Source organism: Leuresthes tenuis, unplaced genomic scaffold (assembly GCF_036924035.1).
Source record: "Leuresthes tenuis unplaced genomic scaffold, fLeuTen1.0.hap1 SCAF_16, whole genome shotgun sequence".
Classification (NCBI taxonomy): Eukaryota; Metazoa; Chordata; class Actinopteri; order Atheriniformes; family Atherinopsidae; genus Leuresthes; species Leuresthes tenuis.
Window position 1 is genome coordinate 13,170,983 of NW_027325370.1, and position 23,690 is coordinate 13,194,672.

General features: G+C 38.8%; 1 protein-coding gene across 3 annotated transcripts in view; it reads left to right on the forward strand.

The window, feature by feature from the left end:
• bsna (bassoon presynaptic cytomatrix protein a) overlaps positions 1–23,690 on the forward strand; it is a 141,143-nt gene that overhangs the window by 51,854 nt on the left and 65,599 nt on the right. For all 3 annotated transcript variants that reach the window (XM_072367605.1, XM_072367606.1, XM_072367607.1), the window contains one exon: positions 8,699–10,093. In XM_072367605.1, coding sequence (XP_072223706.1) covers positions 8,699–10,093 — 1,395 coding nt within the window. The remainder of the gene's footprint in view (positions 1–8,698; positions 10,094–23,690) is intronic.

Consider the following 23,690-nt stretch of genomic DNA (forward strand, 5'->3'; position numbering starts at 1 on the left):
AAAACCAAGTATCCAACCAAAAGTATGTTAGGGCTGAACTTCATAGGTTGGACATCATGGTAGTTAATACCTTGGAGAAACACAGAGAAAGTTGGGGAGGGAGAAGGAGGGAGAAAGAGAGAAAGGCACATAACATGCTAGTGGAAAAGCGACAAGCAATCCTTGAGGCAGTCATCTTATCTTTTCCACTTTGTACAAGAATTGAACTTTATAAGGCATCTGTTTTTTTTTGCACAAATTTGGCCAATGCCTACCATTTTCTTTTAAAGTTGCATTGTAAAGTCAATTTATATAGTTATATACTTTTCAATGCAATGTTATATGGGGCTTCTCATTCGTTATCCCGAGAAAAGTTCTTCTTGTGCTCCGCCTCTACACAAGAATTTGCGATATCTGGCTTGCATAATTACACTTACAAACAGACATACAAATGAGAAAATGCACCATAGGTGGACTGCATCCCACATTGTATCCATCTGTTCCTGTGCTAGACTGTGAAGGCTGAGCTTAATCCAGCTGACATTTTCTTAATGGCAGGCTCATTTTATCAACCAATAGATTTGTATAATTATTTTTATATACATCTCAAAGTATATATCAACCATTCCAAATCAAGATTCTTGTTTTTTAATTTGTCTTCTTCTTCCAGCCCTCATTTGCAACACAGGCAAAGTTAGTGATTCTCAAGTCTTTCTCCTCACTCTAATTCTTCTCATAGAGGAGAGGCCTTCAATGCATATAGTATTATTTTGTTTATTAAAGCAGGCCACCTTTTGTTCTTGCGCTTTACTGTAAGAAACCCAAACAATTGAATCCCAGATAGGCGGTTGGGACGCTAGTGCTTACTTGAGTCAAAACCTTTGAATGTACAGTACTGAAATATAAATTTGCAGATGTAATAATAAGACTTGGATCACTTTGCAGCTCCAAGATGGTCAAATGAAAGGGGAGACTACTGTTGGATAATTGCAAGGTGCTCAGGCTTCTATACATGTGAGGGTCCATTGAATCTACTGAGCTGCCCTTGAATAAAGCACTTGTCATCCAAACGCTTCAGCAGCTGCCAGCAGTGTGGTGCTGTGACAGGTTGCAGTGGACAGCATTTGGCTCATGTTTAAGAGTGCCGCACGATATTCATGAAGCGCCACATGCATGTTCACCAAACTCTCACACACTTCTCTCAGCAGATATAAATGAAAGTGTTATTGAGATGCAGTTTAAAATTGTTTTGTTGCAAAGTGAAATGTCTGCCAGTGTTGCTGCAGAGGCTGTGATGAATCACTGTTAAATAGCTTTTACACCTGTTCTGTACTTGTAGTGTTTGCAGGTATATGGTATGAATATTTTATGCCGACAGCTGGCCGCCGAGTATGTGTGTGTGTATGTGAAAGTAGTGTATTGTGCATGTTTTTCAGTGTGTCTGTGTTTATATCTATTGCACACTTTGCGTGCAGCAGCTACAAGAAATGGTTTGTCCTGTCATCCAGGCTTAAAGTGTGACAGGATTCTTTGTTTTCTTCTCCTCATCACAAAACAGTGGCTTTTTTTCAAAGGTTAGTGTGTCTGTTTAAGTTTTTCTTTGTCTGGGTTTTCAAGTGGAATTGTGAATTTATGTGAGTGAGATAAATAATCTCATCAACAGAGTGTAAATGTTTTATTCACCTTCTTATGCTTGTATTTATGTTATATTTACATCCAGTTATATGCCCAATAAAGGATAACCACAATTATTAACAGGTGTTTATTCATAATATTATTAGCTATTTTCTTAATTAGAAGATAGGAGAAAAACAGCAGAGATGAGAAGTGGGATAATGAGAAAGGCAAAGGAAGGAAGGCCTTATGGATTTCCTTTTCTCTGCTATTTTAGCACTTTGATTGGATCTTCAGCCTCCCACCGTCATCTCCTCTTCTTTCTCTGCCTCCAGCCTTGTTGATGACAAATTAGAGTCATGGTGAACTCTGCTCTGGAGCTTGCACTTGCCTCCTGCACTCATGAGCAGAGCTGTGTGTATCATATTCCAAGAATTTTGACAGATATTGCTTAAGGCACACAATGTGACCTATTAATCGTTTCTCACTCCACTGTAATCTGTAATCCTGCAGCTGATTTGCCTTTGCAGTGAATCAAGTGATAGACAGTTAATTAAAATGTATATTTGCTTTGTGTGACAATTACATATTATTTTGCTTTTACTCTCTGTTTAAAAGAGAGGAAAAATTAAAGATACCCTTTGACTTCTGCTGACTAACAGTTGATATGCAGAGAGTCTGGGACAAAATCAAACTTTTAAGTATGATATGAATCTGCATTTACTGAAAGCTTAATAGTGAGAGTTATGAGTAGACAACAGATGCACCAATCAGTCACAATATCATGATAACCTGATTTATCTGCTTTAGGTACCACCTTATGATGTCAAAATGAACTTAGGGGATTTGTTGTAGTTTTTCAAAGGGATGAAGGGTGCAGTTATACTCGTCCCATTTTGGTCTGATCAGATTAGGATCTCTGAACTGGTCAATACTTTGATCAAGGCTGCAGATCAATGTCTTAACATTCCACATCATGAAAGTTCAAGAGAGACTGTTACTGGTTCACCTAAGTAAGCAAATAAGCATCTTTCAGGACACACTGTAATTAGCTTATTGTCCTGGAATTGGAATCAAAGATGCCATAATCTACCTACTTCAATGAACCCATTCATCTGGACAAAGCAGGTAGCACTGTGAGGATCATGTTCTTTGATTTCTCCAGTGCTTTTATTACAATTCAGTCTGCACTGTTATATGAGAAGCTACAGATAATATAGGTGGATACCTCCACAATTGCCTGGATTATTGACTACCTCACAGACCACTGAAGAGTTGTCTCTGAGAAGGTGGTCAGCAGCACAAGAGCACCACATGAGACTGTACTCTCACTGTTTGTCATCACTCTGCACACCTCAGACTTACAGTACACTTTAGGGTCCTGTCAGCCTCAGTAATACTCACATGACCTTGCAGTTGCTGGGTGTATTAATGATGAACACTGTGTGGCATGGTGTGGGGAAAATCACCTCATCTTGAATGTAAACAGAGGTTATCATTTACAACAGGAGCACTAAAATGATGCTCATGTTAAAAGGAGTTAAGGCTAATGTTGTAGAGACTCACTTCGTACAGTAAAGGCCAGACAATTTGGGGAATATAAATGTCTGAAAACAACATTTTGAATGCAGGTTATCTTTCAGATTAAAACTAGTTGTGACTTTAATTAAGAAAGATGCCCCCAGATCCATACCCAAAAAGTCCCAGCAGAAGATTGTACTAAGATAAGATGACCTGTCAGTAATTTTACTGACCACCCCTCCCCTTGACTGTTTTGCTTAGTAAAGTTATTTACTACTGCATACAATATTTTTTGTAAAATATTTTTCAAAATGAAATACACTTTTAAATGCAATATTTTAGCAGCTGCAGTAGCTGCAATATCTGCTTAAATCTAACCATCAAATGCATTTCCATATCTTTGTTTCAATATCAGCTCAACTGTTCAAACACCTCAAGTCTTAAATATGTTGTTCTGTGTCTGTGTTTTTACATTTTCATTCTCTTGAGGTGTCAATAACAAAGAAATACAAACAGATATGTAATGAAGGACGGAGTTCTGCAGGTTTAAGGAGAGTTGATCTTCTTACAGTAACTTGGAGATGAGGGGCTGCAATAATGATCTATGCATATGAGTGGAAGATTTGAAAAGCAACATAATTTTAATCTCAGACGTTAGATCATATTTTTCATGTTATTCATATGGGTTTTTTGCAAAAGATAGATGAGTCCCTCTGAAGTTCTCCACATTTTAGAGCAGCAAAATGTGTTAAAGCTTTTAATTTTAGATGGTTCAATGAAAAAAATCCCTTTGCTTTGATATAAATTATAAAGTCTTGTCAAGTCAGTTGTGACAACTTATGATACAGGCACTTTCTTCTATTTAAACAATTAATCACATTTCCATGGTGTATAGTATGAGGCAGAAAGGATTATTTTTTTCTTAAATGAAAGTGACAAACCTTTTTTACAACCTCCTGAAAATGGGACACTGGCTTCCCTTTCCTTCACACATCATCCTCCTTTAAGGAAAATAACTTTCAGTCATTCATTCCTGTGATACATTGCACAGGCCTGAAAATTGTCTGAGCTGACCAACACACCACATGCAGACTGACTTGTAGAAATGTGAGCCTTACTCAGACAGGAGTGAATGTCTTCTAACTTGAGGTGACTCCTGTAATGCTTCAAGGTACTCTTAAAAGCTGTTCCTTTCACAGGCTTATCAGTCCCTGTCAGAGCTGTGGTTTTCAACTAAGGGGTCAGGACTCAGTGAGCCTGGAGCCTTTCAAAGATGACTGTGACTGCTCATAAACAATGTTAGAAGTTGTCTGTCTGCATTTTGTCTCTGGCTGCACACTGGTCATCTACAAACACAAGTATCTTGTCACTGTTTCTTAAAGCAAAAATAAAGGCAGTGTTTATTCATTTATCTGGTAGTATTCAAAAATACTACTGTTGGTATTCATAAAATAATTTTAGCACGAGGGCAAAGGGATAAGAGAACTGTTTTTGCCAGCTCAGCTAAGTCTTTCATTTCCATTTACTCACTTTTAGTACTGTTCTCCGGGGTTATTTATTACATAACCTGCAAACTGTTACATTTTTAGTATGCTATTTCAAAGAGTGTTTTCAGTTTCAGTAATCTAATAATTATATAGTTGTTTTAACTTTGGTTTTAAAGTCCCCATTGTAGATTACCAGTCAGTATGACATATGAAAACATTCAACATACAGTTCCCTACAAAAGTACATATATTCACGAAAATGTTAAAATTCTGCAGCAGAGCTTTTCTGTAATCAAATATGACTGGCATACAACAGTGTTAGGGAATACAGAAACACAAACTCTATAGGAAACAATACGTGTCAAATTAAATTGACCATTCTGTTGTTTTTCAAGGCCTCTTATTTCCCCATGCAGTTTGAAGACATTTCGACTGCTGCTATGCATTATATTATATTTTCCTACTCTATGATTCAGAGTTTCTTTTTTGAAGCTTTGTCATGCTAGCCTGATACTTGGAGCTGTCTCTGAAGAGTTGTTACAGACACTGCAGATGGATGTGTGTCATTAAGTCTAGCTTTCACTTAAGCATCCGTCACGCGGACTAGACACACAAAGAAGCTTGTCCTCTTCAGTGTCACATACCTCAGTGATGTGATGAGAAGGCAGTGCCCTCTGAACTGCCCCATTAAAAACTGGAACAGACGGAAATGTTATGTGGGAAAGTTCCTTTTCTTTACGTATTTCTCTGAAAGAGTGTGTGAAAACCTGGCATGGAAGAAACATTTTTTAAATGATTTGTCTTTAAAAAAAAATGGAATAGCAGGACTAGTGCAGCACTGTCTATAGATCATGACCATTTTGAAGCTGGTAAGTCAAAGTCCTGAGAAAAAATAATATTAACAATGAGAAAACAAGAGAGAACAATTTGGTTATATGATTTGGGAGTTAGAGACATTGTCTCTGTAATATCAAAAATGTTTTGTGTTTTGGCATTAAGTGACACTGTTCTAAGCCAGTAAAACCGAGTAAAACTGACTTACCCAAACACTGCTCTAGATCCTGTTTTGTATTTTTTCCCTTGTTTTTTAAATGTGGGTTTAAATTCTAGGTGTTTTGTTCATATTTTGTGATGCATCAACAACATCAAACAACATGCGCTAATGTTTTGGCAGTTAGACAAGTGATGTGATTGGTTGACTATGCTCATTAATCATCACCTACATCTATCTAGTTCTTCAGCCTGTTTCCACAACATATTGCTGCACCTACATGAACCAAAATAGCAAGCAAGGCTTTCACCGATTCCCACGCACGCTCTGCACCTAAGACCTTCCACCTGTTGTACTTTTTGTTTTCCTTTTCAGACAAAGGTGGACTCATTGTGTCTACATTATCTTAAAATATCAGTTTATATAAATATATTTGTCAATATGTGAAAAGATTCTTCTTCTGATATGTATCAGCTGATTTTACAGTAAAATGCATTATTCAGTGTAAGAACAGGTGCAATGGTTCAAAATGATTATTAGCTCACAGAGAAGAAATACTGTGATTAATACCACCAACTCACACATGGCAGAAAATGAGCTGAATGCAAACATCGGGTGCAGAAATTGCTCACAGCTGCATGAAGGGACCAGTTCCCCTAAATTACAGTCGGTTCTGATTTTGTAGTCAGTTCTTTTTTGTTCTGTTTGTTATACTTGATTAGGTTTTGAGTTAATGTTTTTCTGCTGCATTCTTAAAAAAATAGGACCTCGATGTGAACACTTGGATTTAGTTGTACTTTATTTATTTGTATTCCAACTTCAGAGACTGAAATCACAAAAAATAACAGATAAACTCCTGTATAGTTGTTGGCTTTTAAAAGAAAATCAGTTTTTGTGTAATTTGCCAAGCCCTTTAACGCCTGCGCCATTCATGGGATTTCATCTCGCATGTTTTAGATTCTCTCAGACATCCAGTTCATGGTAGTCCTTGGAGCTTAAGTGTAAGAATATGTTTCACTTTTCATCCAAGAGGCTTTTAACTGACTAGAAAGCAGTTCAAGTGGGGCCACTGCGATTACATATGTGTTGTTTACCCACCTGATCATCATGTGGTTCCTCACCTGTTTGCCATGGTGCTCAGATGTGGAAAGGATTCATTCTCTTTCAGCACAGTGAAGCAGAAGTGGGTATTCTGCACTGCTGTGTAGTTGATTAAACTTGACATGATGAGAGCTGAAGAGCTGCCTGGATTAAAAAACTGCTGACTCCTTTCCCTCCACTGTTTTCTCTTTCCATCTCCACCCTGCGATTTCCATCCCTTCATCCCGCTCTCCTTCAAGTGTCTCTGGTGATGAGGTTTATAAAGCAGTGGGACTCATTAAAATCAGCCCCCCTTCCCTTTCTGTCTGTCCCCGTCTACTTCTTTTTTGCTATCTTCATCAGATGAAATTATGGCAGCATAAGACAGGAAGAGCCTGCACTGTGAAATTATAATTTCAAATTTCCCTCTGCTCTCGCTATTCAAGAAGGGAGACTTAAATTCTCAAGCTGATCAGAGAGAGTGCAGAGAAGAAAGTACAACAACAAGAGAAAGAAGTAGAGAAAGAAGAAAGGGGATGTGATAAAGAGATCAAACAGGGTGCAGGAAAATGGTAATGAAGGAAAGGACAGAGAGAATATGTTAAGGAGGAAAACAGGATGTCAGGCTGTGGCCGCTGAGTTAACAGAACATGGGATCAGTGATGCTGTCAAGCTAGAATTTGCCAGACAGCAAAGCAGGCTGGGATAGCACAGTAAGTGGAACTGAATACTTACAGTATGTTACTGATGCAATATTTTTTTTCTGTCTTCTGCCTGTTTTTTTCCATATTTCACTCAAATTCAAGCAGCCACCTTGTCTTGTTGTCTTGAGCAAAAAAAAAAGCTTCTTTTGTTTTATTTTTTTTATAAAGGGTGGGGTAATACAGTACATTTGCGCACTGGATTGTGGGAAGGAAAGGGGCTGGGAGAAAGGCATGAAACATGCAGTGATTTACTAGCTATGCTCTGGCTGCGGAGGAGCTAAAATAGCCATATTCATGGCAGCTGGGTCGCAGTAGTGGATGCAAAGCTGGGACAGACAGGACGAGACAGGTTGACACAGTGGAGGTAGAACTGTGGGTTTTTTGCAGTCGGAAGAAATTAGAGATCCAAGCAAGGTCCGGACACAAGGGAGTATCAGCTCTCATCTGGAGAAGAGAAGGAAGGAGGACAGAAATAGAAGGAAAGGAGGAGGGGTGATGTTTTATTTTTGGGTTCAGATGCTGAGAGGTGTTGCATGTTAGTTACATTTGACTGTGTGTCTCTTTATGTAACTGTTTGTGTCTCACTTGTTTCCACACTTGATTTCTGTGCATGCGTGTGTGTATAACTGTGTATCCATGTGGATTTATGCAAGTTGGTCTGTGAGAGATGTAATGCTCTTCACTCAGGTTGCAGTTTCAGCTTGGCAATCACTCAGCATTGCAGTTGATTTGTGGGCGATTTACCTTCCTCTATTTATGGTTCATTTCAACTAATATCTCTGCACTTGTGTTTCCGGGGGGGGGGGGGGGGGATTGCAGTCTATGTGAAGCGTCATTGTCTGCAGTTTAGAAGTGAATGAATGAAGTTGGCATGGTTTGGATGATGACAGACATCCTGTCTGAATCAGCAATGATATTTAAAGTGCAGGAATCAATAGCAATCAACTTTAAAAGGGAAAATGAATTAATCATAGCAACAGTTTCAGCACTAAGGCTGCATGAATAGATTGATGTACTTCTACTTCTCTGAGCCTCTGAGTGCACACTTGTTGTTATGCAGAGCAGCATCCAAACTCAGATTTGTCACAGTATTATTTTTTTTATAATGATCTAGAAGGTATATGGTGTATTTCCATTTTACGGACACATAGTCTCAAAGTTGTTGGATTTGATATCTCACTCACTGCAAACATAAAGCTCTCGGGAAGTGTTTGATCAAGTTTACAAATAATATATTTATGATTCTTTTATATAGGCACCCTAAAAATAAATTCTTTTCAAATGTTAATTAAGCATTATACCTCTATTTCTTTTGTCTGCAGGTCCAGGAATGGTTGTGTCTGAACTGTCAGATGCAGCGAGCCCTTGGCATTGATATGACCACGCCTTGCTCTAAGAGCCAACAGCAGATTCACTCTCCGTCCCACCAAGCTAAACCCATTGTCCAGCCTCAGCAGCCCACACCACAGCCAACACAGCCGGCAGCAGCAGCGCAGCCCAAACCTTTGGCACAGAATCAGCCTCCCTTGCGACAGCAGCAGCAGCAACAGAAACCACCTCAGTCTCAGCCTTATGGGCAGGCTCAACCCTACTCCCAGTCCCAGCCATACACCCAGTCTCAGCAGTATCCCCAATCTCAGCCCCAGTCATACCCTTCATCACAGCCAGGGTCACAGACCCAGTCTCACATCTCTTCAGGCTTACAGAGACATTCAGGTCCTGGTGGCCCCCAGTCTCAGACAGGGCCTTCTCAGCAAGGAGTGAGGTCTGACCCATACTCCCAGAAAGGTCCTGGAGCTTCAGGAACTGTTGGAGGTCCCACAGGAGTCCTTAGTCAGCCAGGGGGTCCTCGGATTCCTCACCCGGGTGCTGTACCCCTCCCTGGTATGACCAAGGCACCCTCCCAGCCAGATTTGGGTCGAGGTTCTCCAATGCATCAGTCTATGGCACGGCACAATGACCAGACCAGAAGTGCTGGATCCTCGCCAGCCCACAGACCTCAGAGTCAGGTCCCTCCCCCTGCCCAAGATGGCCTGACCAAGCTGTTTGGCTTTGGGGCATCACTGCTTAATCAGGCTAGCACCCTGATCAATGTTGACCCTCTACCCACAACCTCTACACAGCCAAGCCCAGCACGAGGTAAGGTGGTGTTCAGTAATGCAACTCCTGACAACAGGCAGCAACAACAAGGTGCCCCTAAACCTTTCGGAATGGGGGGTCCTCATGCTCCAAGTCAAACGGGAGGTCCTTATGCACCAGGCCAAATGGGAGGTCCTCATCCACCAAGCCAAATGAGGGGTCCTCTCACACAGAGTCAAACAGGAGGTTCTAGTGCACCAAGTCACATGGGAGGTACTATGGGTGGACCACATGCACCAACCCAGAAGCAACAGCAGCAGACCATGCCCTATCAACAAGCAATGCCTCAACAGCAGTCACCTGCCCATCATCAAAAAGGGCAGCAAGGAAAACAGCCGCTATCGCAAGGACCACATCAACAAACACCACCTCATCAGCAGAAAGTGCTACAGAAGCAGGAGCCGACTGCAGCACCTGCTGTCGTTCCAGAGCCAGCGAAGCCCAAGGTGAACTGTCCGCTTTGTAAAACGGAACTCAATATCGGCAGCTCAGACCCACCAAACTATAACTCCTGCACGCAGTGTCAAAGCAAAGTGTGTAACCTGTGTGGCTTCAACCCAACACCACACCTGGTGGAGGTAAGAGAAACAGCACACATACATGAAGTGAAGCATGCAGACAAAACCTCCCACACACTGATGTGCACTCTCTTTTCCACTGATAATTGCATAAAAGTATGTCAGCATGCAAAATGTGTTTCACAGCATATTGTTGCACTAAAAAAATATTTACGTGCACAAATACAGTACACACTGAGAGTGATCTCTTCACAGATAAATCAATACCATTCAGTATAAATAGAAAGTGCTTTTCTTACCACTGTTGGACTTCGTTGTCTCGACTGGTTGGAATCAGTTAGAACAGAACCTCCCATCCTTCTTTGAATCATTCCCACTCTTCTCTTGTCTACATTCACCTTTTTCTGATGTTATCTGTGTTTATGAAACTATATGTAATTTAATTTTCCTTTGTTGTTTTAGAAACTCATTCTGGTCTTTTTCTATCTTAGCTGTGAGTTGTGTATTTTCCTCATCTTTCATTTCCATCCAATTAGATCTGTACTGCCCTACATACGCCCAGCTGTCTGCCCTTCTGTTTCATCTTTCTTTTTTAAAAAAAACAAAAAACAAAACCAGCCCTTCTGTCTTTTATTTGAATTCTCATCTCTCAAGTTTAATTCAAATCAATGAATTTTTTTAAAAATCTTTACATATTACATTTGAGGACATGCAACTTGTTCTTTGATACTTGAATCAAACTGAACTTGGTGTAGTCTCAATACATAAATTCACCGTCATTTATTATTTTAATGAAATAACTTCAAGTACAATCATAAACTTAATTAGCTTTAACTTATTGAACAAAACAAAATCACTATTGTCTTGATAACCAATTTGTCCCAATTCATCCAGTTTATGCACACAGCACTGATTTCACTAAAAATTAGATCTGTTGAGCTCCTAAAAGGCATGTGAGCCGGACAATATTACAAAGTTACATCATATCACAAACACGCAGTCACAATTGAATGCTTTAAGTCATTGTATACAATCTCTGTGTCTGAGAATCTTATTTTCTGTAGGCGACAATAGTGGGAATGGAAGTGTTATTGACTTTCCTCTCCTCTGCCCTCTCCTTGAGTGATGGCATCAACCTGTATTTGGAAATCTCATCTGAAGGCTACACACCTCAAAGGCTTTTCTTTATGGTTTCATTTGCATCGTAGATAGAAAAGATGAAGTGAGTCGTAGACAAGTCCAAATCACATTGCAATTCTTTCAGTATAAATCGATTCTAACGTTGAGCTTCACAGTGAATGAGACAACAGTCAAAATTTTTCTAATGTTTACAATTTTTCACATTTTTCTAATGGTGGGTGCTGATCCACATGTTCATGTGTTCTAAGCTATTTAATTGGACTACTGTTCTTGTCCCATTATTCCCAGTATACAAGCACAAATAAGGAAGTGATATATATATATATATATATATATATATATATATATATATATTTACTTTTTTTCATCTTGACCTGTTACATCACGGACCCTTGTCAAACCACAAGTTGGACAGCTTTACGGTGCCTTAGTGCTGCATTCTTTTATTTTCTCAGAAGATGAGATGTACACTAGCCCTCGTGGTTATTTGCTCATGTTAACAGAACAGAACTTAGTCTTCTGTTACTTCTGGCTCAAAGTCCAAGGCATGAACTGTGAAGCAAGCATACAGTGCCCTGGCTAGTTTAAGTTGTTTTGAACATATAGATGAAAAATTCAATTCTCAACAGTATTATTTGACCTGTTAGTCTTTAGAATGATTTTGGAAAAAATAACATATTTTCACGTTTACATGTTTTACACGTACAAGCACTCTTGGCTTGGACATAAAATTAACTCTAAAAACAGGGTCCTACCAATTATTATAGTCTCTAATATCTATGCAGACATAAAAACAGAGGGTCATTTCTTTGAACAGTGAAAAGAACTATCAAACCATTTCTGCAGCCTGGATGCACTTATCATAAATCTTAGTTGATCTTATAGCATCCGCGTGGCCAAGAGTCCTTGGACAATTCTCTGAACCCAACATTGCCCTGAAATGTTCAGTGTGTGATTGTAGAGAAAAAGTGCTGCATAATGTATATAAAGTGCATATGTTTAATAAGTAGCACTATATGACTGTCTGTCTGTTTAAGTAGATGAATCAAAAACACACGTGAAGTGCTTTGTAGAACATATACAAGGTTAAAACGGTACTTAACCAGGTCATATATCTACAGAACCTCCACCAGTCAGAACCACCAGACAGTAATCAATGAAACAACAAAAGAAAAGCATATTATCTTTGTTTTTAATAGGAGAACCAAGAAAAAAATATTTAAAAAGAAGAAAGTAACCTAAACTGACTGGAGAGAGACATTTTCTTTTCATCAAGGCAGCATTACTGTATGAAATGTCTTGCACGTGTCTAAATGTAGCTCAGAAAAAAAGTATTAAAAGTATTAATATTTTTTGTTTTACGATATAAACAGTCAAACTATACCTTTATTTTCATGAGGTACAAGTGTATGTTTAAATTTCTGAGAGAAAACACATGAAATGGTCATTTCATAAGCATCATGATATCAACATGGTTCTTTGGAGTTGTACTTTGCTAGTACTCCAAATGACAAACTATTATAGGTGAAGTTTCAAGGACAAATTAAAGAATTAAAAGAACAAATATTTACAATTAGAAATACAATGTGCAAGGAATTGAGGTAGATGAGTTTTGGAAAATGTATTAAAGTTTGGAAGGTTGAAAAGACAACATTCAGAAAGAAGAGAGACCGATAAATAAATCTAAAGAATGCAGACGGAGCAAGGACACAAGTGAAAAAAAAAAAGAGGTTTCAAGAGAAACATAGTCACAAAACATAGACATCCTTTCCAGTTATGCTTTCTTTCTTTCTCCAAAGGGCTTCTGCTTACGGAACAATGAAACAAGTGTAAAGGTCCACTGCTCTCTCACCTCCCCTTTATCGATCCAGATGCAGGCTTAGAGCTGAAAGATGAACACAAAGTAACAGAAAAGACAGGAAGACAAATAAGTTGGATATGGAAGAAGCAGTGAAGAATTCAGAACAAATGTAAGGAATTAATTATGTAATGAACAGAGGGCGTGAAAGTCAAATGGTTAGAAAAATATGTAGTCTAGAAAGTAGAGAAGAACTGATGAAGGACAAAAAAGTATCAAAGATGCCTGCAAGTCAGTCAGCTAGTCTGGCAGATTCAGAGTGACTCGTTGTATTTACGCATGGTCAGCATGATGCCCTCAGGGTTCTTGAAAAATATAGTTGTTTATGGTTCTGTTCTGTGATGTGCTGTGCCTGCCTCAAGATACACCCACAGATAACATATAGGGTAATATATAACTACCAATAATAATGCATATAGGACACAAATGTATGCACATGCAAACACATAGCAGGAGGAGGAATGGGTCAAAAAGTTTTTTAGACCGTGAGAAATTCCCATGAAACCTGTCATAGTCGTGGAGATCAAAAGGACTTAAAGCAATGTGAGGTAAGGCTTGTGGCTCTGAAGTGAATACAACCTACAATATAAGAGAAGAGAGATAGATAAGCCAAAACTATTTATTTTTCAGTAAAATAATAAAAAAAAAGATCCCGCATATTAAACTGCCACTAAACTAACATGTTCCTCTCTCCCATGTTTTCCTTCTAATTAAAATTTAATGAGTTTTAGCTCTGTACTTTTTGTACAATTGACCTAAGAAATAAACAGTGATGATTATGTACCTGCTCTTTGGCTTCACCTTCCTTCTCACTCCTTTTTCCTTGATGGAGAAAAGGGAGGAAAAGTAAAGATTCAAACACATGACAAGAACATTACAGGATAGACAGTTTCTGTAAGAAAGAGACAATCTTAGGGAAAAAGAGAAATGTAAAAAGGGATAAGTGGAGAAGAGTTGGAAATGGATGGAAAGAGAACATGACAGAGGCTGAGAGGAAACCAAACATGTACAGCTGAATCACGTGCAGCCTCCAGTGCAGAGGGAAGATGTGCACTAACGCACACACATATAAACACACACACACTACTCATACAAAAAACAGTAAGTAGAACAGTAGCCGGCAAAGAGGGAGAAAATTCAGCTGAAGCAAAGAAGGGGAGGAAAAGCTGCCATCAAAGAACGGGTGATCTCATAGATGCCCTGCAAAGGACATTTTTCATGCTTTTTAACTCTTCTCACACTGAAACCCCACTGGAGATATCAATCTTTCATTAACTTCTAAACCATCTCAATACTACCTCAGAGAATAACACAAGTGTGCTGACTTTAGTGTGTAATCTTAAATGCTGCAATTACATTTGCAGACACCATTAATATTTGTCACATATGTTTTCCTCGGTTGTAAACAAGAAAAGACCTAATTTCCACCTGGTTTTATTCCATTTGAATATGGGTGTGTTTGTGATAACAAAAAGACAAGCCAGAAAATGACATTATGGTCTGGCTTGCATTAGCTAGACATAACTGCAATGTGTACAGTAATAAGAGGAGTTATAATCAGCCCAGTAAGTAAATTACTATACCTCTTAACAGGAACTGAACATATCATAACATATGAACATATCCAGCTACCACTTGAATCAGTAAGTAGTAGCCGTCCATTATCAAAATGTAAAAAGTAGAGTACTCTGAGACTCTTTTAAGATTCTTAACATTTTGACCACAGCTGTAAACAAGCCAACTAAATCAGCCACTTAACTTTCTAGTCGCTGGTAGCATACCTGGAGCTAGATTTACATATTCTATTTGTCAGAACTGAAATGGTCAACTTTGAGTAATCTTTTTGTCACCTCACCTTCTGCTGGAATGTGCACAATGACAGAATGCAACTTAATGTCTTTAAAAAATTAATTTGTCTGATAAGACAGTGGAAATGAGAGTTAGTTTGAAACAGAAATGCTGTGTCACACAGAAACATGCAGTTTGCACTGACATGATTTATCAATAATTCAGAAAAGTTTTTTTTTTTCAAATATATATAAATAGCCAGAGATGATAAATATTTTAGGAAGAGGCAGAGTCTGCTGAAACAGAAAAGTAAGAAGTCACTTGGTTTACCTTGCTTTTTAACTTACAAAGTTAATTACTTCACCAATTCCTCCTTTTCCTTGTTCATTTGTGCATTAGCCTTTCCTTCATTTTCAAAAAAGCCTTTTTTCTCCATATCAAATACTTGAAAAAGTGAATATGAGAAAGATACTAATCAGTATAACATTTATAGCATAGCATCTGGTGATACAAAGTGTGGAACAAAACGAACTAATGGAGTGCCTACACAAATAAACTAGAGATATGCATATCAGCAGGTGTTGGTGAATGAGTGAATGAGGCCATTTCTCTGGCCAGTTTGTCATTTAGGCTTTTGCAGCTGTCTCTACTGCTGTCAGAACAATTATTAGGCAAACTGCCACCAGTCCACCTGCAAATGTGTGTGTGTGTGAGAGAAAGGCAGTTTGCATGTTTTTGTTGGTAACTGCAGCTGATTACGGATTGGGATATTTAATCTGCTGAGTTGTTAGTGCACACGTGAATTTGTGTGTGTGCGGTGCTTCCATGTGAGACAGTGTGAGACCAAAGTGTACCATACACTCAGATGCTTCTGATCAACACTCATGATAAAGTCAGCCAGCGAAAAGAATATTTGCACAATAAGCCATCCTTTTGGCATAGTCTCGTTTTGGCACAGTCTTGTAAAACTGGCTAACCCGCTTGCTGTTATGGATCACATATGTTGTAGATTTGCAAATCGAGCGAGTCCTTTGGGTGTTTACACTTGTTTCAGATGCATCTGAAATGATTTCCTTTTTGGATTCAGCCTTAGTAATTTGAGAGTTTCCCCTTAATTGCATATGTTGTTATACAGTGCAGACACAAAGTTTTATGCTTTTCAAAAAAAATTCTATGTTTTGTAAGATTTCAGACTCATGTTCAAATTTTCATTGAAATTGTGTTACCTCACCTTTTGCAGATGTGCAACTCCAACTATAGGCACATGTCTCAATGATATTATTAACCTGCCGTTACGTTCTGAGATGCATGTTTTAACGACTTGGTCCAGTTAAACACATGGCTCTTGATTGTGCCTAAAAGAGGGGCTGGTAGCCTACCAGCTGCCGATGGTCTAACGGCAGATGAGGGAAATCTAAGTATTTAAGAATGAAATTGCCCATCAAATATTTTTCCATCAGGTTGATGTGTGGACTGAGCACTCATGCTATTTACTGAATTCTCTCTCATATCGTAATAACATGCTCCACAGATTTATTAAGTACTGCAGAGCTCAAGATGCAGACTCTGAGGAAGAGAGAGGCAGAGTGGAGTTGAGTCAGTCATGCCACGCCCTAAAATTATCCACTTGAATAGAGGTGCATATTAATTAAAAGCAACTGACAACAACCAAGGCTATTTCAACTTTTAACTTTAAAAACATTCATGTCTTTAACAGAGCATGTCATCAGATTGTCTGTTTAGATGATGAAGACCTGATTGTGTTGCTATTCACATATATTACAGTGTGTATTAATACAAACTGAAGAGTCCCTGAGTCTCAGAGTCAGAAACATCGTTCCATCTTATGCCAAAAGTTCTATTTGACTAATTACACAAGTTTCTCTGTGTGAACGGTTCCCTCAGAGCTGGCTGGTCATTATATTGTTTGTTTTCAACTCTATTGAAGTCACTATGGCTACTCCAGTAGAGTTAAGTTTTATTTATTGTGTGCAATTCATTTTCTTGATAATCATCTTCTCAGTGTCAGAACATTTCTTTGTGCTCTAGCTGTTCTGCTATCTTCTTTGTTTGTCTTGCTTTTTACTCTAATGTATTATTTATTTATTCAGTTAAAATGAGTAAGAGACTTTCCATCTATCCGTTTTCTATAATCTAACGCGTGGCTTCAGGGGAGCTTATTCCAGCTGCTTTTGGGTGAGAGACAGGGTACACCCTGGACAAGTTGCCAGTCCATCACAGGGCCACACAGAGACAAATGAGATAAGCAACCATGCACACCCACAGTCAGGGTTAGCCTAACATGCATGTTTTTGGATGGTGGGAGGAAGCCTGAGTACCCAGAGAGAATCCATACATGCACAGAGAGAACATACAAACTCCAACTGGGATTCAAACCAGGAACCGTCTTGCTGTGAGGTGACAGTGCTAACCACAACACCACAGGTTAAGCCCAATAACAGACTAACAATCTCTAAATTGATGGGCAGAGACAGGCACTCAAAGAGGCTCAGGGTAATGAAGTGAAGGAATTGTACAAAGAAAGAACTTTTAATGTTAATGTTCCATAAACTGTTTGACATTTAGTCAACACCAAAGAAATAAATGCCATAAACTAACATCTGCAGCTGGAAGATGATGACCAAGTATCAATTAGATTAACATGGTCAGAGAGCACATCTCCTACAAAAACACACACACACACACTCTTCTACACAAGCACACAATCGTCCTCACTGTCAGCTTTGATGTCCAAGTCACAATAATCCACCTCACTGTGGTTTTCATGTCAACTTATCAGCCAATGCGTGTGTGTGTGCATGTGTGTAATTATAGGTGACTAACATTGTAAAGAGAGCGTTGTAATGTGCATCTGTGAGCATAATGTATGTAATCCACTTGGCGTGTGTGTGTTTGCATAAGTGGGTGTACAAGCATGGTGTATGTTTGTGTGTGTCACAACGATTTCTACGGTTGGTTCAGCAGAATTGCTGGTCAGCATCTGAAAATAGTACAGAGGAAAGAGCAGCTGTCACATCATGCAAGAGCCCTCCTGCATTTTTCTCACACATGCATACTTACCTCTCTCCACGTGTGTGTATATGGTTTGGTGTGTATTAGCGGTTTCAAATTTGTATGTCATTCACAAGCTGCATAGAACACTGCACAGCATGGAGAGGATTTCACATTTTACTTTTGCTAAATATTTTCCACTTTAGGAAAAAATTAATAAAAAACAGAAGTTTCTGTTAAATGCAACAAACAGATATTTTAGAATGAAATAAAAGGCTGGCCAGAAAAAGCTAAATTCTATCTACACCAACTACAATGAGTCACCATCCTGTGTGCGCTAGCTTGACTTTTCCACTTTCATTCTCATACCATTGGGAGTTTCCAGTTTTTTGGTGCTTTTAATCTGATTGCAAATCAAAACACTGAGGAGAGACAAGTCAAGGGAAAAATAAAGATTAATGATCTTACTAAGGTGGTAGGCCATCATGTGCCACCAGAATAGCTTCAGATCCTTTAAGGATTCATTCTGCATGTCTATATGGAATAAGTTGGTCCAAAATATTTCCATAGGTGTTCAGGTGAATTGAGATCTTGTGACTGTGAGGGCTGTGAGACTTGATCCGGATCAAGCATTGTCATCCTGAAAGAAGTGTTTTAGGTTTTACCTTAAATTTGTTTGACATTTTTCGATTGCTGTTGAGCACAATCCCACTGTGTGTTGTAATGTAAAAATGTTGTTTTTCCTTGTTACTCGTCAACTAACTAGTTGTGCACAATTTGACAAAAAAAGTGGTTAAGATTAATTGATATACTCCATCAGATTTTATTGCAAAAGAGAACAGTAAAACCATTGGAAACCAAAAGCTAATCTGTTTTTAACTGACTTGCATGTTCACATATTTCACCCCAAAAACACAGATGTAAGCCAGTGTGTGCAGGAAAGACTTGTGGAGCTCCAATGGTGAAAACATGCCAATATGTGTTAGTTTTTCTTCTAAATACCAGCAGTTTTTGGCAAAGTTTTAGTGAATTTTCTGTTTGTTTCAGAAAGGTTGTCGCACTTTAACCTCAGCATGGAAATCTCACCTGCCACCTGCGACTCACAGCTGATGGGCATTTGATAATCACACACACTTTGATAGATTCAGCTTAAACTTTTTAAGTTTGTATTGGTCAATGAGCAGGCAGTCTCAGCAAACCCTCTCTCGTTTATCCAGGAATTTCATGGTCACAGGTTTGGGTTCAAGACCTCTTCAAATCAAGTAATGTAAATATGCAAAAAGGATAAAACTACCAATCAATAGGATATGACAGCCAGTCTTTTGAAAATTCATGAACCTGTCAAGAAAGACTGATTATACTGCAGTTTTTACTTACAGTGTGCAAGTGGTCCAAGAATCTGAGATTGAGAGTGTCAGTAATGGCCTTCAAGAATTTATATCATTCAAAAATAGTCCCACCATGCATGAAAATAACCTGCAGACATGTGCCTATGGGTTTGACACAAGGGTATAGAAGTTAAGCAAAAGAAATAAGGACGGAATGAGTCATGTTTCTTTATTTAGGAACGACTCAGAATAGAAATAGAGGATAGGAGCAGCAGGATCGACAGAGTTCCTAATGGATGGACGGTTCATTGCTGCACCTCATAACATCTCAAGACGATTAATAATACAACAGCTCACCCTCCCCTGCCCTCCTCCTTCTTTCCACTTCCTCTTTTCTAAGCCTCTGTTCAGCCACCTCCTTTCCATCTGTTCCTTTCATCTTCTCCTGTCTGAACCCTTTTTTCATCCTCTCTCTTTCCCTCCCACCCAGATTTGCCCAGGTGGGGCCAAAATCACCAAATTTCTTTCAGTGACCTGCTTTTGGAGTTCTTAAAGCTTCCCACTCTCAATGGCTAAAACTTTTTTTCTTATCTCTTCTTGTAACTTTGTACATAATCCTCATCCTTTGTGCCGCTTTCTTCTCACATTTTTGCAGGGAATCTTGATCACTTTTAATCTATCTTCCATCCTCTTGCCACTCCGTTAGAACGTTTAACTGATTCAGCAAACTCCATTCACCTTTTTAAAGGCATAATATGCATTTAGAAATCTGTAAGGCAACCAATGTTTTCTGCATGTGTTGTTGCCTTATTTGGTCTAAAACCATTTGCTTTCAAAATTACTAGTCGAGATCACAACAATCAGTAATCACAACACTTTAATGGAAAATTAAGATATCTTCTGACTGAACTCTTAGCGATAGCATCTCTTCACTGAGATGGATATGTTGGTTTTAAAAGGCTGGAAGTGGTAATTTAATGCAGTCATGCGTCCATTCACATAAGATTTATCTCTTGTGTCTGAAATGAGTGACTGGAGTTGGTTTCCATAAAGAGGAACAGAATCTTTTGTCTTAGTTATTCACAAAAAGCATTACATCACGAGGGCACTGATTATTGGTGACTACTGACTGCCATTAATGCACATCATCATAGATTTTAGTCAAAGGCTCTAAAAAAAAAAGACTACAATGTTTTTCCAAGAACTGTGTATAGCTGAAGTGATTTCAAAAGATAATTTTCAGAAAAATTCTACTCCCTGCGTATTACAGCTTCACTGAAACACAAGTTGAGATTAAGGCAAACATAATTTATCATATGTGTAGGAAGTGTAAATAATGCGCTGCTTATATAAGACACTCCAGAAGGATTTGGTGATATCAATATATACATTTTTTTTTTTTCAGATTCTCACACTCATGACATAAAATGGGGATATCAAACTTCCCTTTTATCAAACATCAACAACTATTTGAGAATGTTTATCATTAGGATTTCTGCATTTTAAAAGGCATTTTCTTTCATTTACTGTTTGCTTCAAAATGTCTGTGTTGATGTACTTTGGTGTTGAATCTATCAAGTCTTTACCAATAGGCTTTGACTGTCTCTTAAAGTTGACTCAGCCTTCTTGCATTGCGTGCATGACTTCCTAACAGTCACAGTCAGTTCTTTAAATACCTGCAGATGACGTATACTGAAGCCAAGTGCTTGGGAGGTGGGAGAGGCAAGTGCCATTTTCTGATGTTTCTGGTGGTGTGATGACACTGAACACTTATTATTATCTGTTGTTCCAACAGATGTGATAGTTTTGCTTGTTGTGTGTGGGGGTGTGGGGGATTGTTCTAATTCTTTCATTCTGATCTAGCATTCCCACTCTGAAGTTGTGAGTTACTCAGATAATGGTCCACCCTCATGCTTCTTCTATCTTTCAGAAACATAGACATCCTCTTATTTTATTCTGTAATCTCTTCTTTTTGTCGCTCCAGCTCTTTTTGTATTCTTTTCCTCTTTTCCCCAGTTCTTACTCTCTTCTTCTGTATGCATAGGTTACCACCTGCACCCTGTTCTCACAGTTTTGTCCATCCCAACCCTGAATCTCTGTTCTGCTCATACTCTAAATCCAGCCTTCTTCACAGTTCAATTTGCCAACTCTGGCTCTCTCCTCCCCAGTGCCCTAATCTCTTTATTTTTTCCCTTCTCTGGATTTCATCTTGATTTCTGTCTTGTCTTGTTGTGCAGATAAGTTACAGTCCAGTCTCTGTTGCTTTTTTTTTCTCTCAGTCACTCGTTTCCCACACAGTCATCTGTCTCACAGGTCTTACTCTCTTTAACTGTTCTGGTTTATATATACCCCTTTGGTGAAAAAAAAAGGTCTTGCTATAAAATACAGAGAAAAAGTATATGCTGATTTTGTAATGATTTAATGGTATTAAGTCAGAAACCAAGGTCTGCTACACCCTTTACTATATGTTTTCTGACAGTTTGGATATACAGTCCAGATATACAGTGAGTGGAGGGTCATAAAAGACAATAATGTCAGGAGAAGAGGCTGAAAAGGAGGTTGTTCCCTCTTTACAACAACAGAGGACTGGCTGGGGAGGTTTGAAAGGAAACGTACTGTTCCAAAAGATGTTTTGCTGAATTTTTTAGGAGCACAGGTGAGGTCATCCACTATAAATAGTTCTGAGTTATCTGTAGAAACAAACCACTGTCATAAGCAGGAATTGCCCTTTTTTATTTGATCTTACTTTACTGGATCGACATGCATCCAGTTTCAGTTCCAGGTGGAAAAGGAAATCCCCATGTGATCCATCAGCTTTTTAATAGTCACCTAACAAACTCTTTGCAGGGTGTGTTATAAAGGAAACATCCTATGAACATCTATTTCTCATGTTTGTGTGTATCCCCGCACATGTGTGTGAAGCTGTACTTTCCTATGGTTAGGCTGCCATCGCTGCCCCCACTACCACTTACAGTCAGCAGCACTGGTGTTATGTTGAAGTGGAGGCAGAATGGCCTCCCTTGGGGCTGTCAAGTGGCACCTCCCTAGGTGAGCCTCAACATCACAAACTGTAATGTGCTGCTACACTCTCCACAATGGGAAGAGACACACCTTTGCACAAAAGAAATGGAACTAGTTTATGATCTCTCGAGGGCAATAGAGCACAATGCATTTGACATGAGGGCTTAATGGAACGAGACAGAGATGGATCAATATGTTCATCTTAGAGGTTTGAAGAGGCAGGTGTGTGTTTATGTTCACCTGCATGCAGAACTGCAAAGTTTTGCTTTTTTCATGTCCTACTTTCAGGACTCTCTCTACCGTGTTGCCTTTAAATGGGTCAGAGAGGAGAGCTGTTCCCTCCCATGGGCCACACAGCTGATTAAGAGGCCCCTCATACATACAAAAAGAGACTGCTGTTGAAGTGCAACGTGACTCTGAACACGTTGAAACCCAAAGGTGTGGGCACAATGCTCCAGTAGAGACAATGGGAATTCCCTCACAGATTCACAATGAAAGAATGAAAAGGAGGTTGAATTGTATTTTTCTTTATGATTCTAGGTGTGGAGCCGTGATGGACATAAGGATTCAGGGATTTAATGTGGAATCACAGTGCTCAGCTGAGAAGTTTTGTAATATTTACTCCTGAAAGAATTCTGTGTATATTATCACCTGAGAAACCCTTCAACAAGTTGTGTTAAGGATTTGATCACATTCAATCAAAATGAGCAAAGTCTGGCTAAGACAAGCATCATTGCTCATCCCAGAGGTGTTGGATAGAGCTCATATCAGGGCTCTGAACAGTGCAGGCATGTTCTACCAAACTAACCTGAAGAAGCCATTTCTTTCATGAAACTGTAAAAAGAGGCCTTTTCCTGATTTGGATCGGCCTCTTCTCACTCTGTTGGCAATATATTGACACTTTGTCAGGACCCTGTGGCATTGTGAATGAGGCAGATGGAGGCCTTTATTGCCAGTTTTAACATAGTGTGTAAACACAGATGAAACTCAGTTTCTGTCAATGTTCAAGAATCTGAAGTTTCTGTAGCGCAGCACTGATTGTAAAATTCTGGGCTGATATCGCTGTTAAAATCAATTATTTGACTAATGGCCAATACCATTTCTTTTTTGTCATGAATATTTTCTTTAATGCCAAGGAAACAATTAAATGTTAAAGATAACTGAACGAGTTTAACATATTTCAGCTCTCAATCACACTGTCTTTGAATGCACCCAAATTCATTAATGTAAGAATGAAATCTTTTACATAAACTTTAAATTAAGTAATTCAAGTATTTTAAGCCATTTATTTATTTATATATCCAATGCAACACAACAGGACACACTAAAGAAGTTTCAACCACTGCCATCAGTTAATGTCCTTTTTTGCTGATGGCAGTCAAAAAGCTCATTTTCACCAGATAGAGCTATTACGTGTATCTGTGCATTTTTACTGTAGTTTGGCTGTTTATGTTACACCAAACCACTCACTTAGCACTTTGATGTTTTTAAGCTGTTTAAGGTGGGAAAG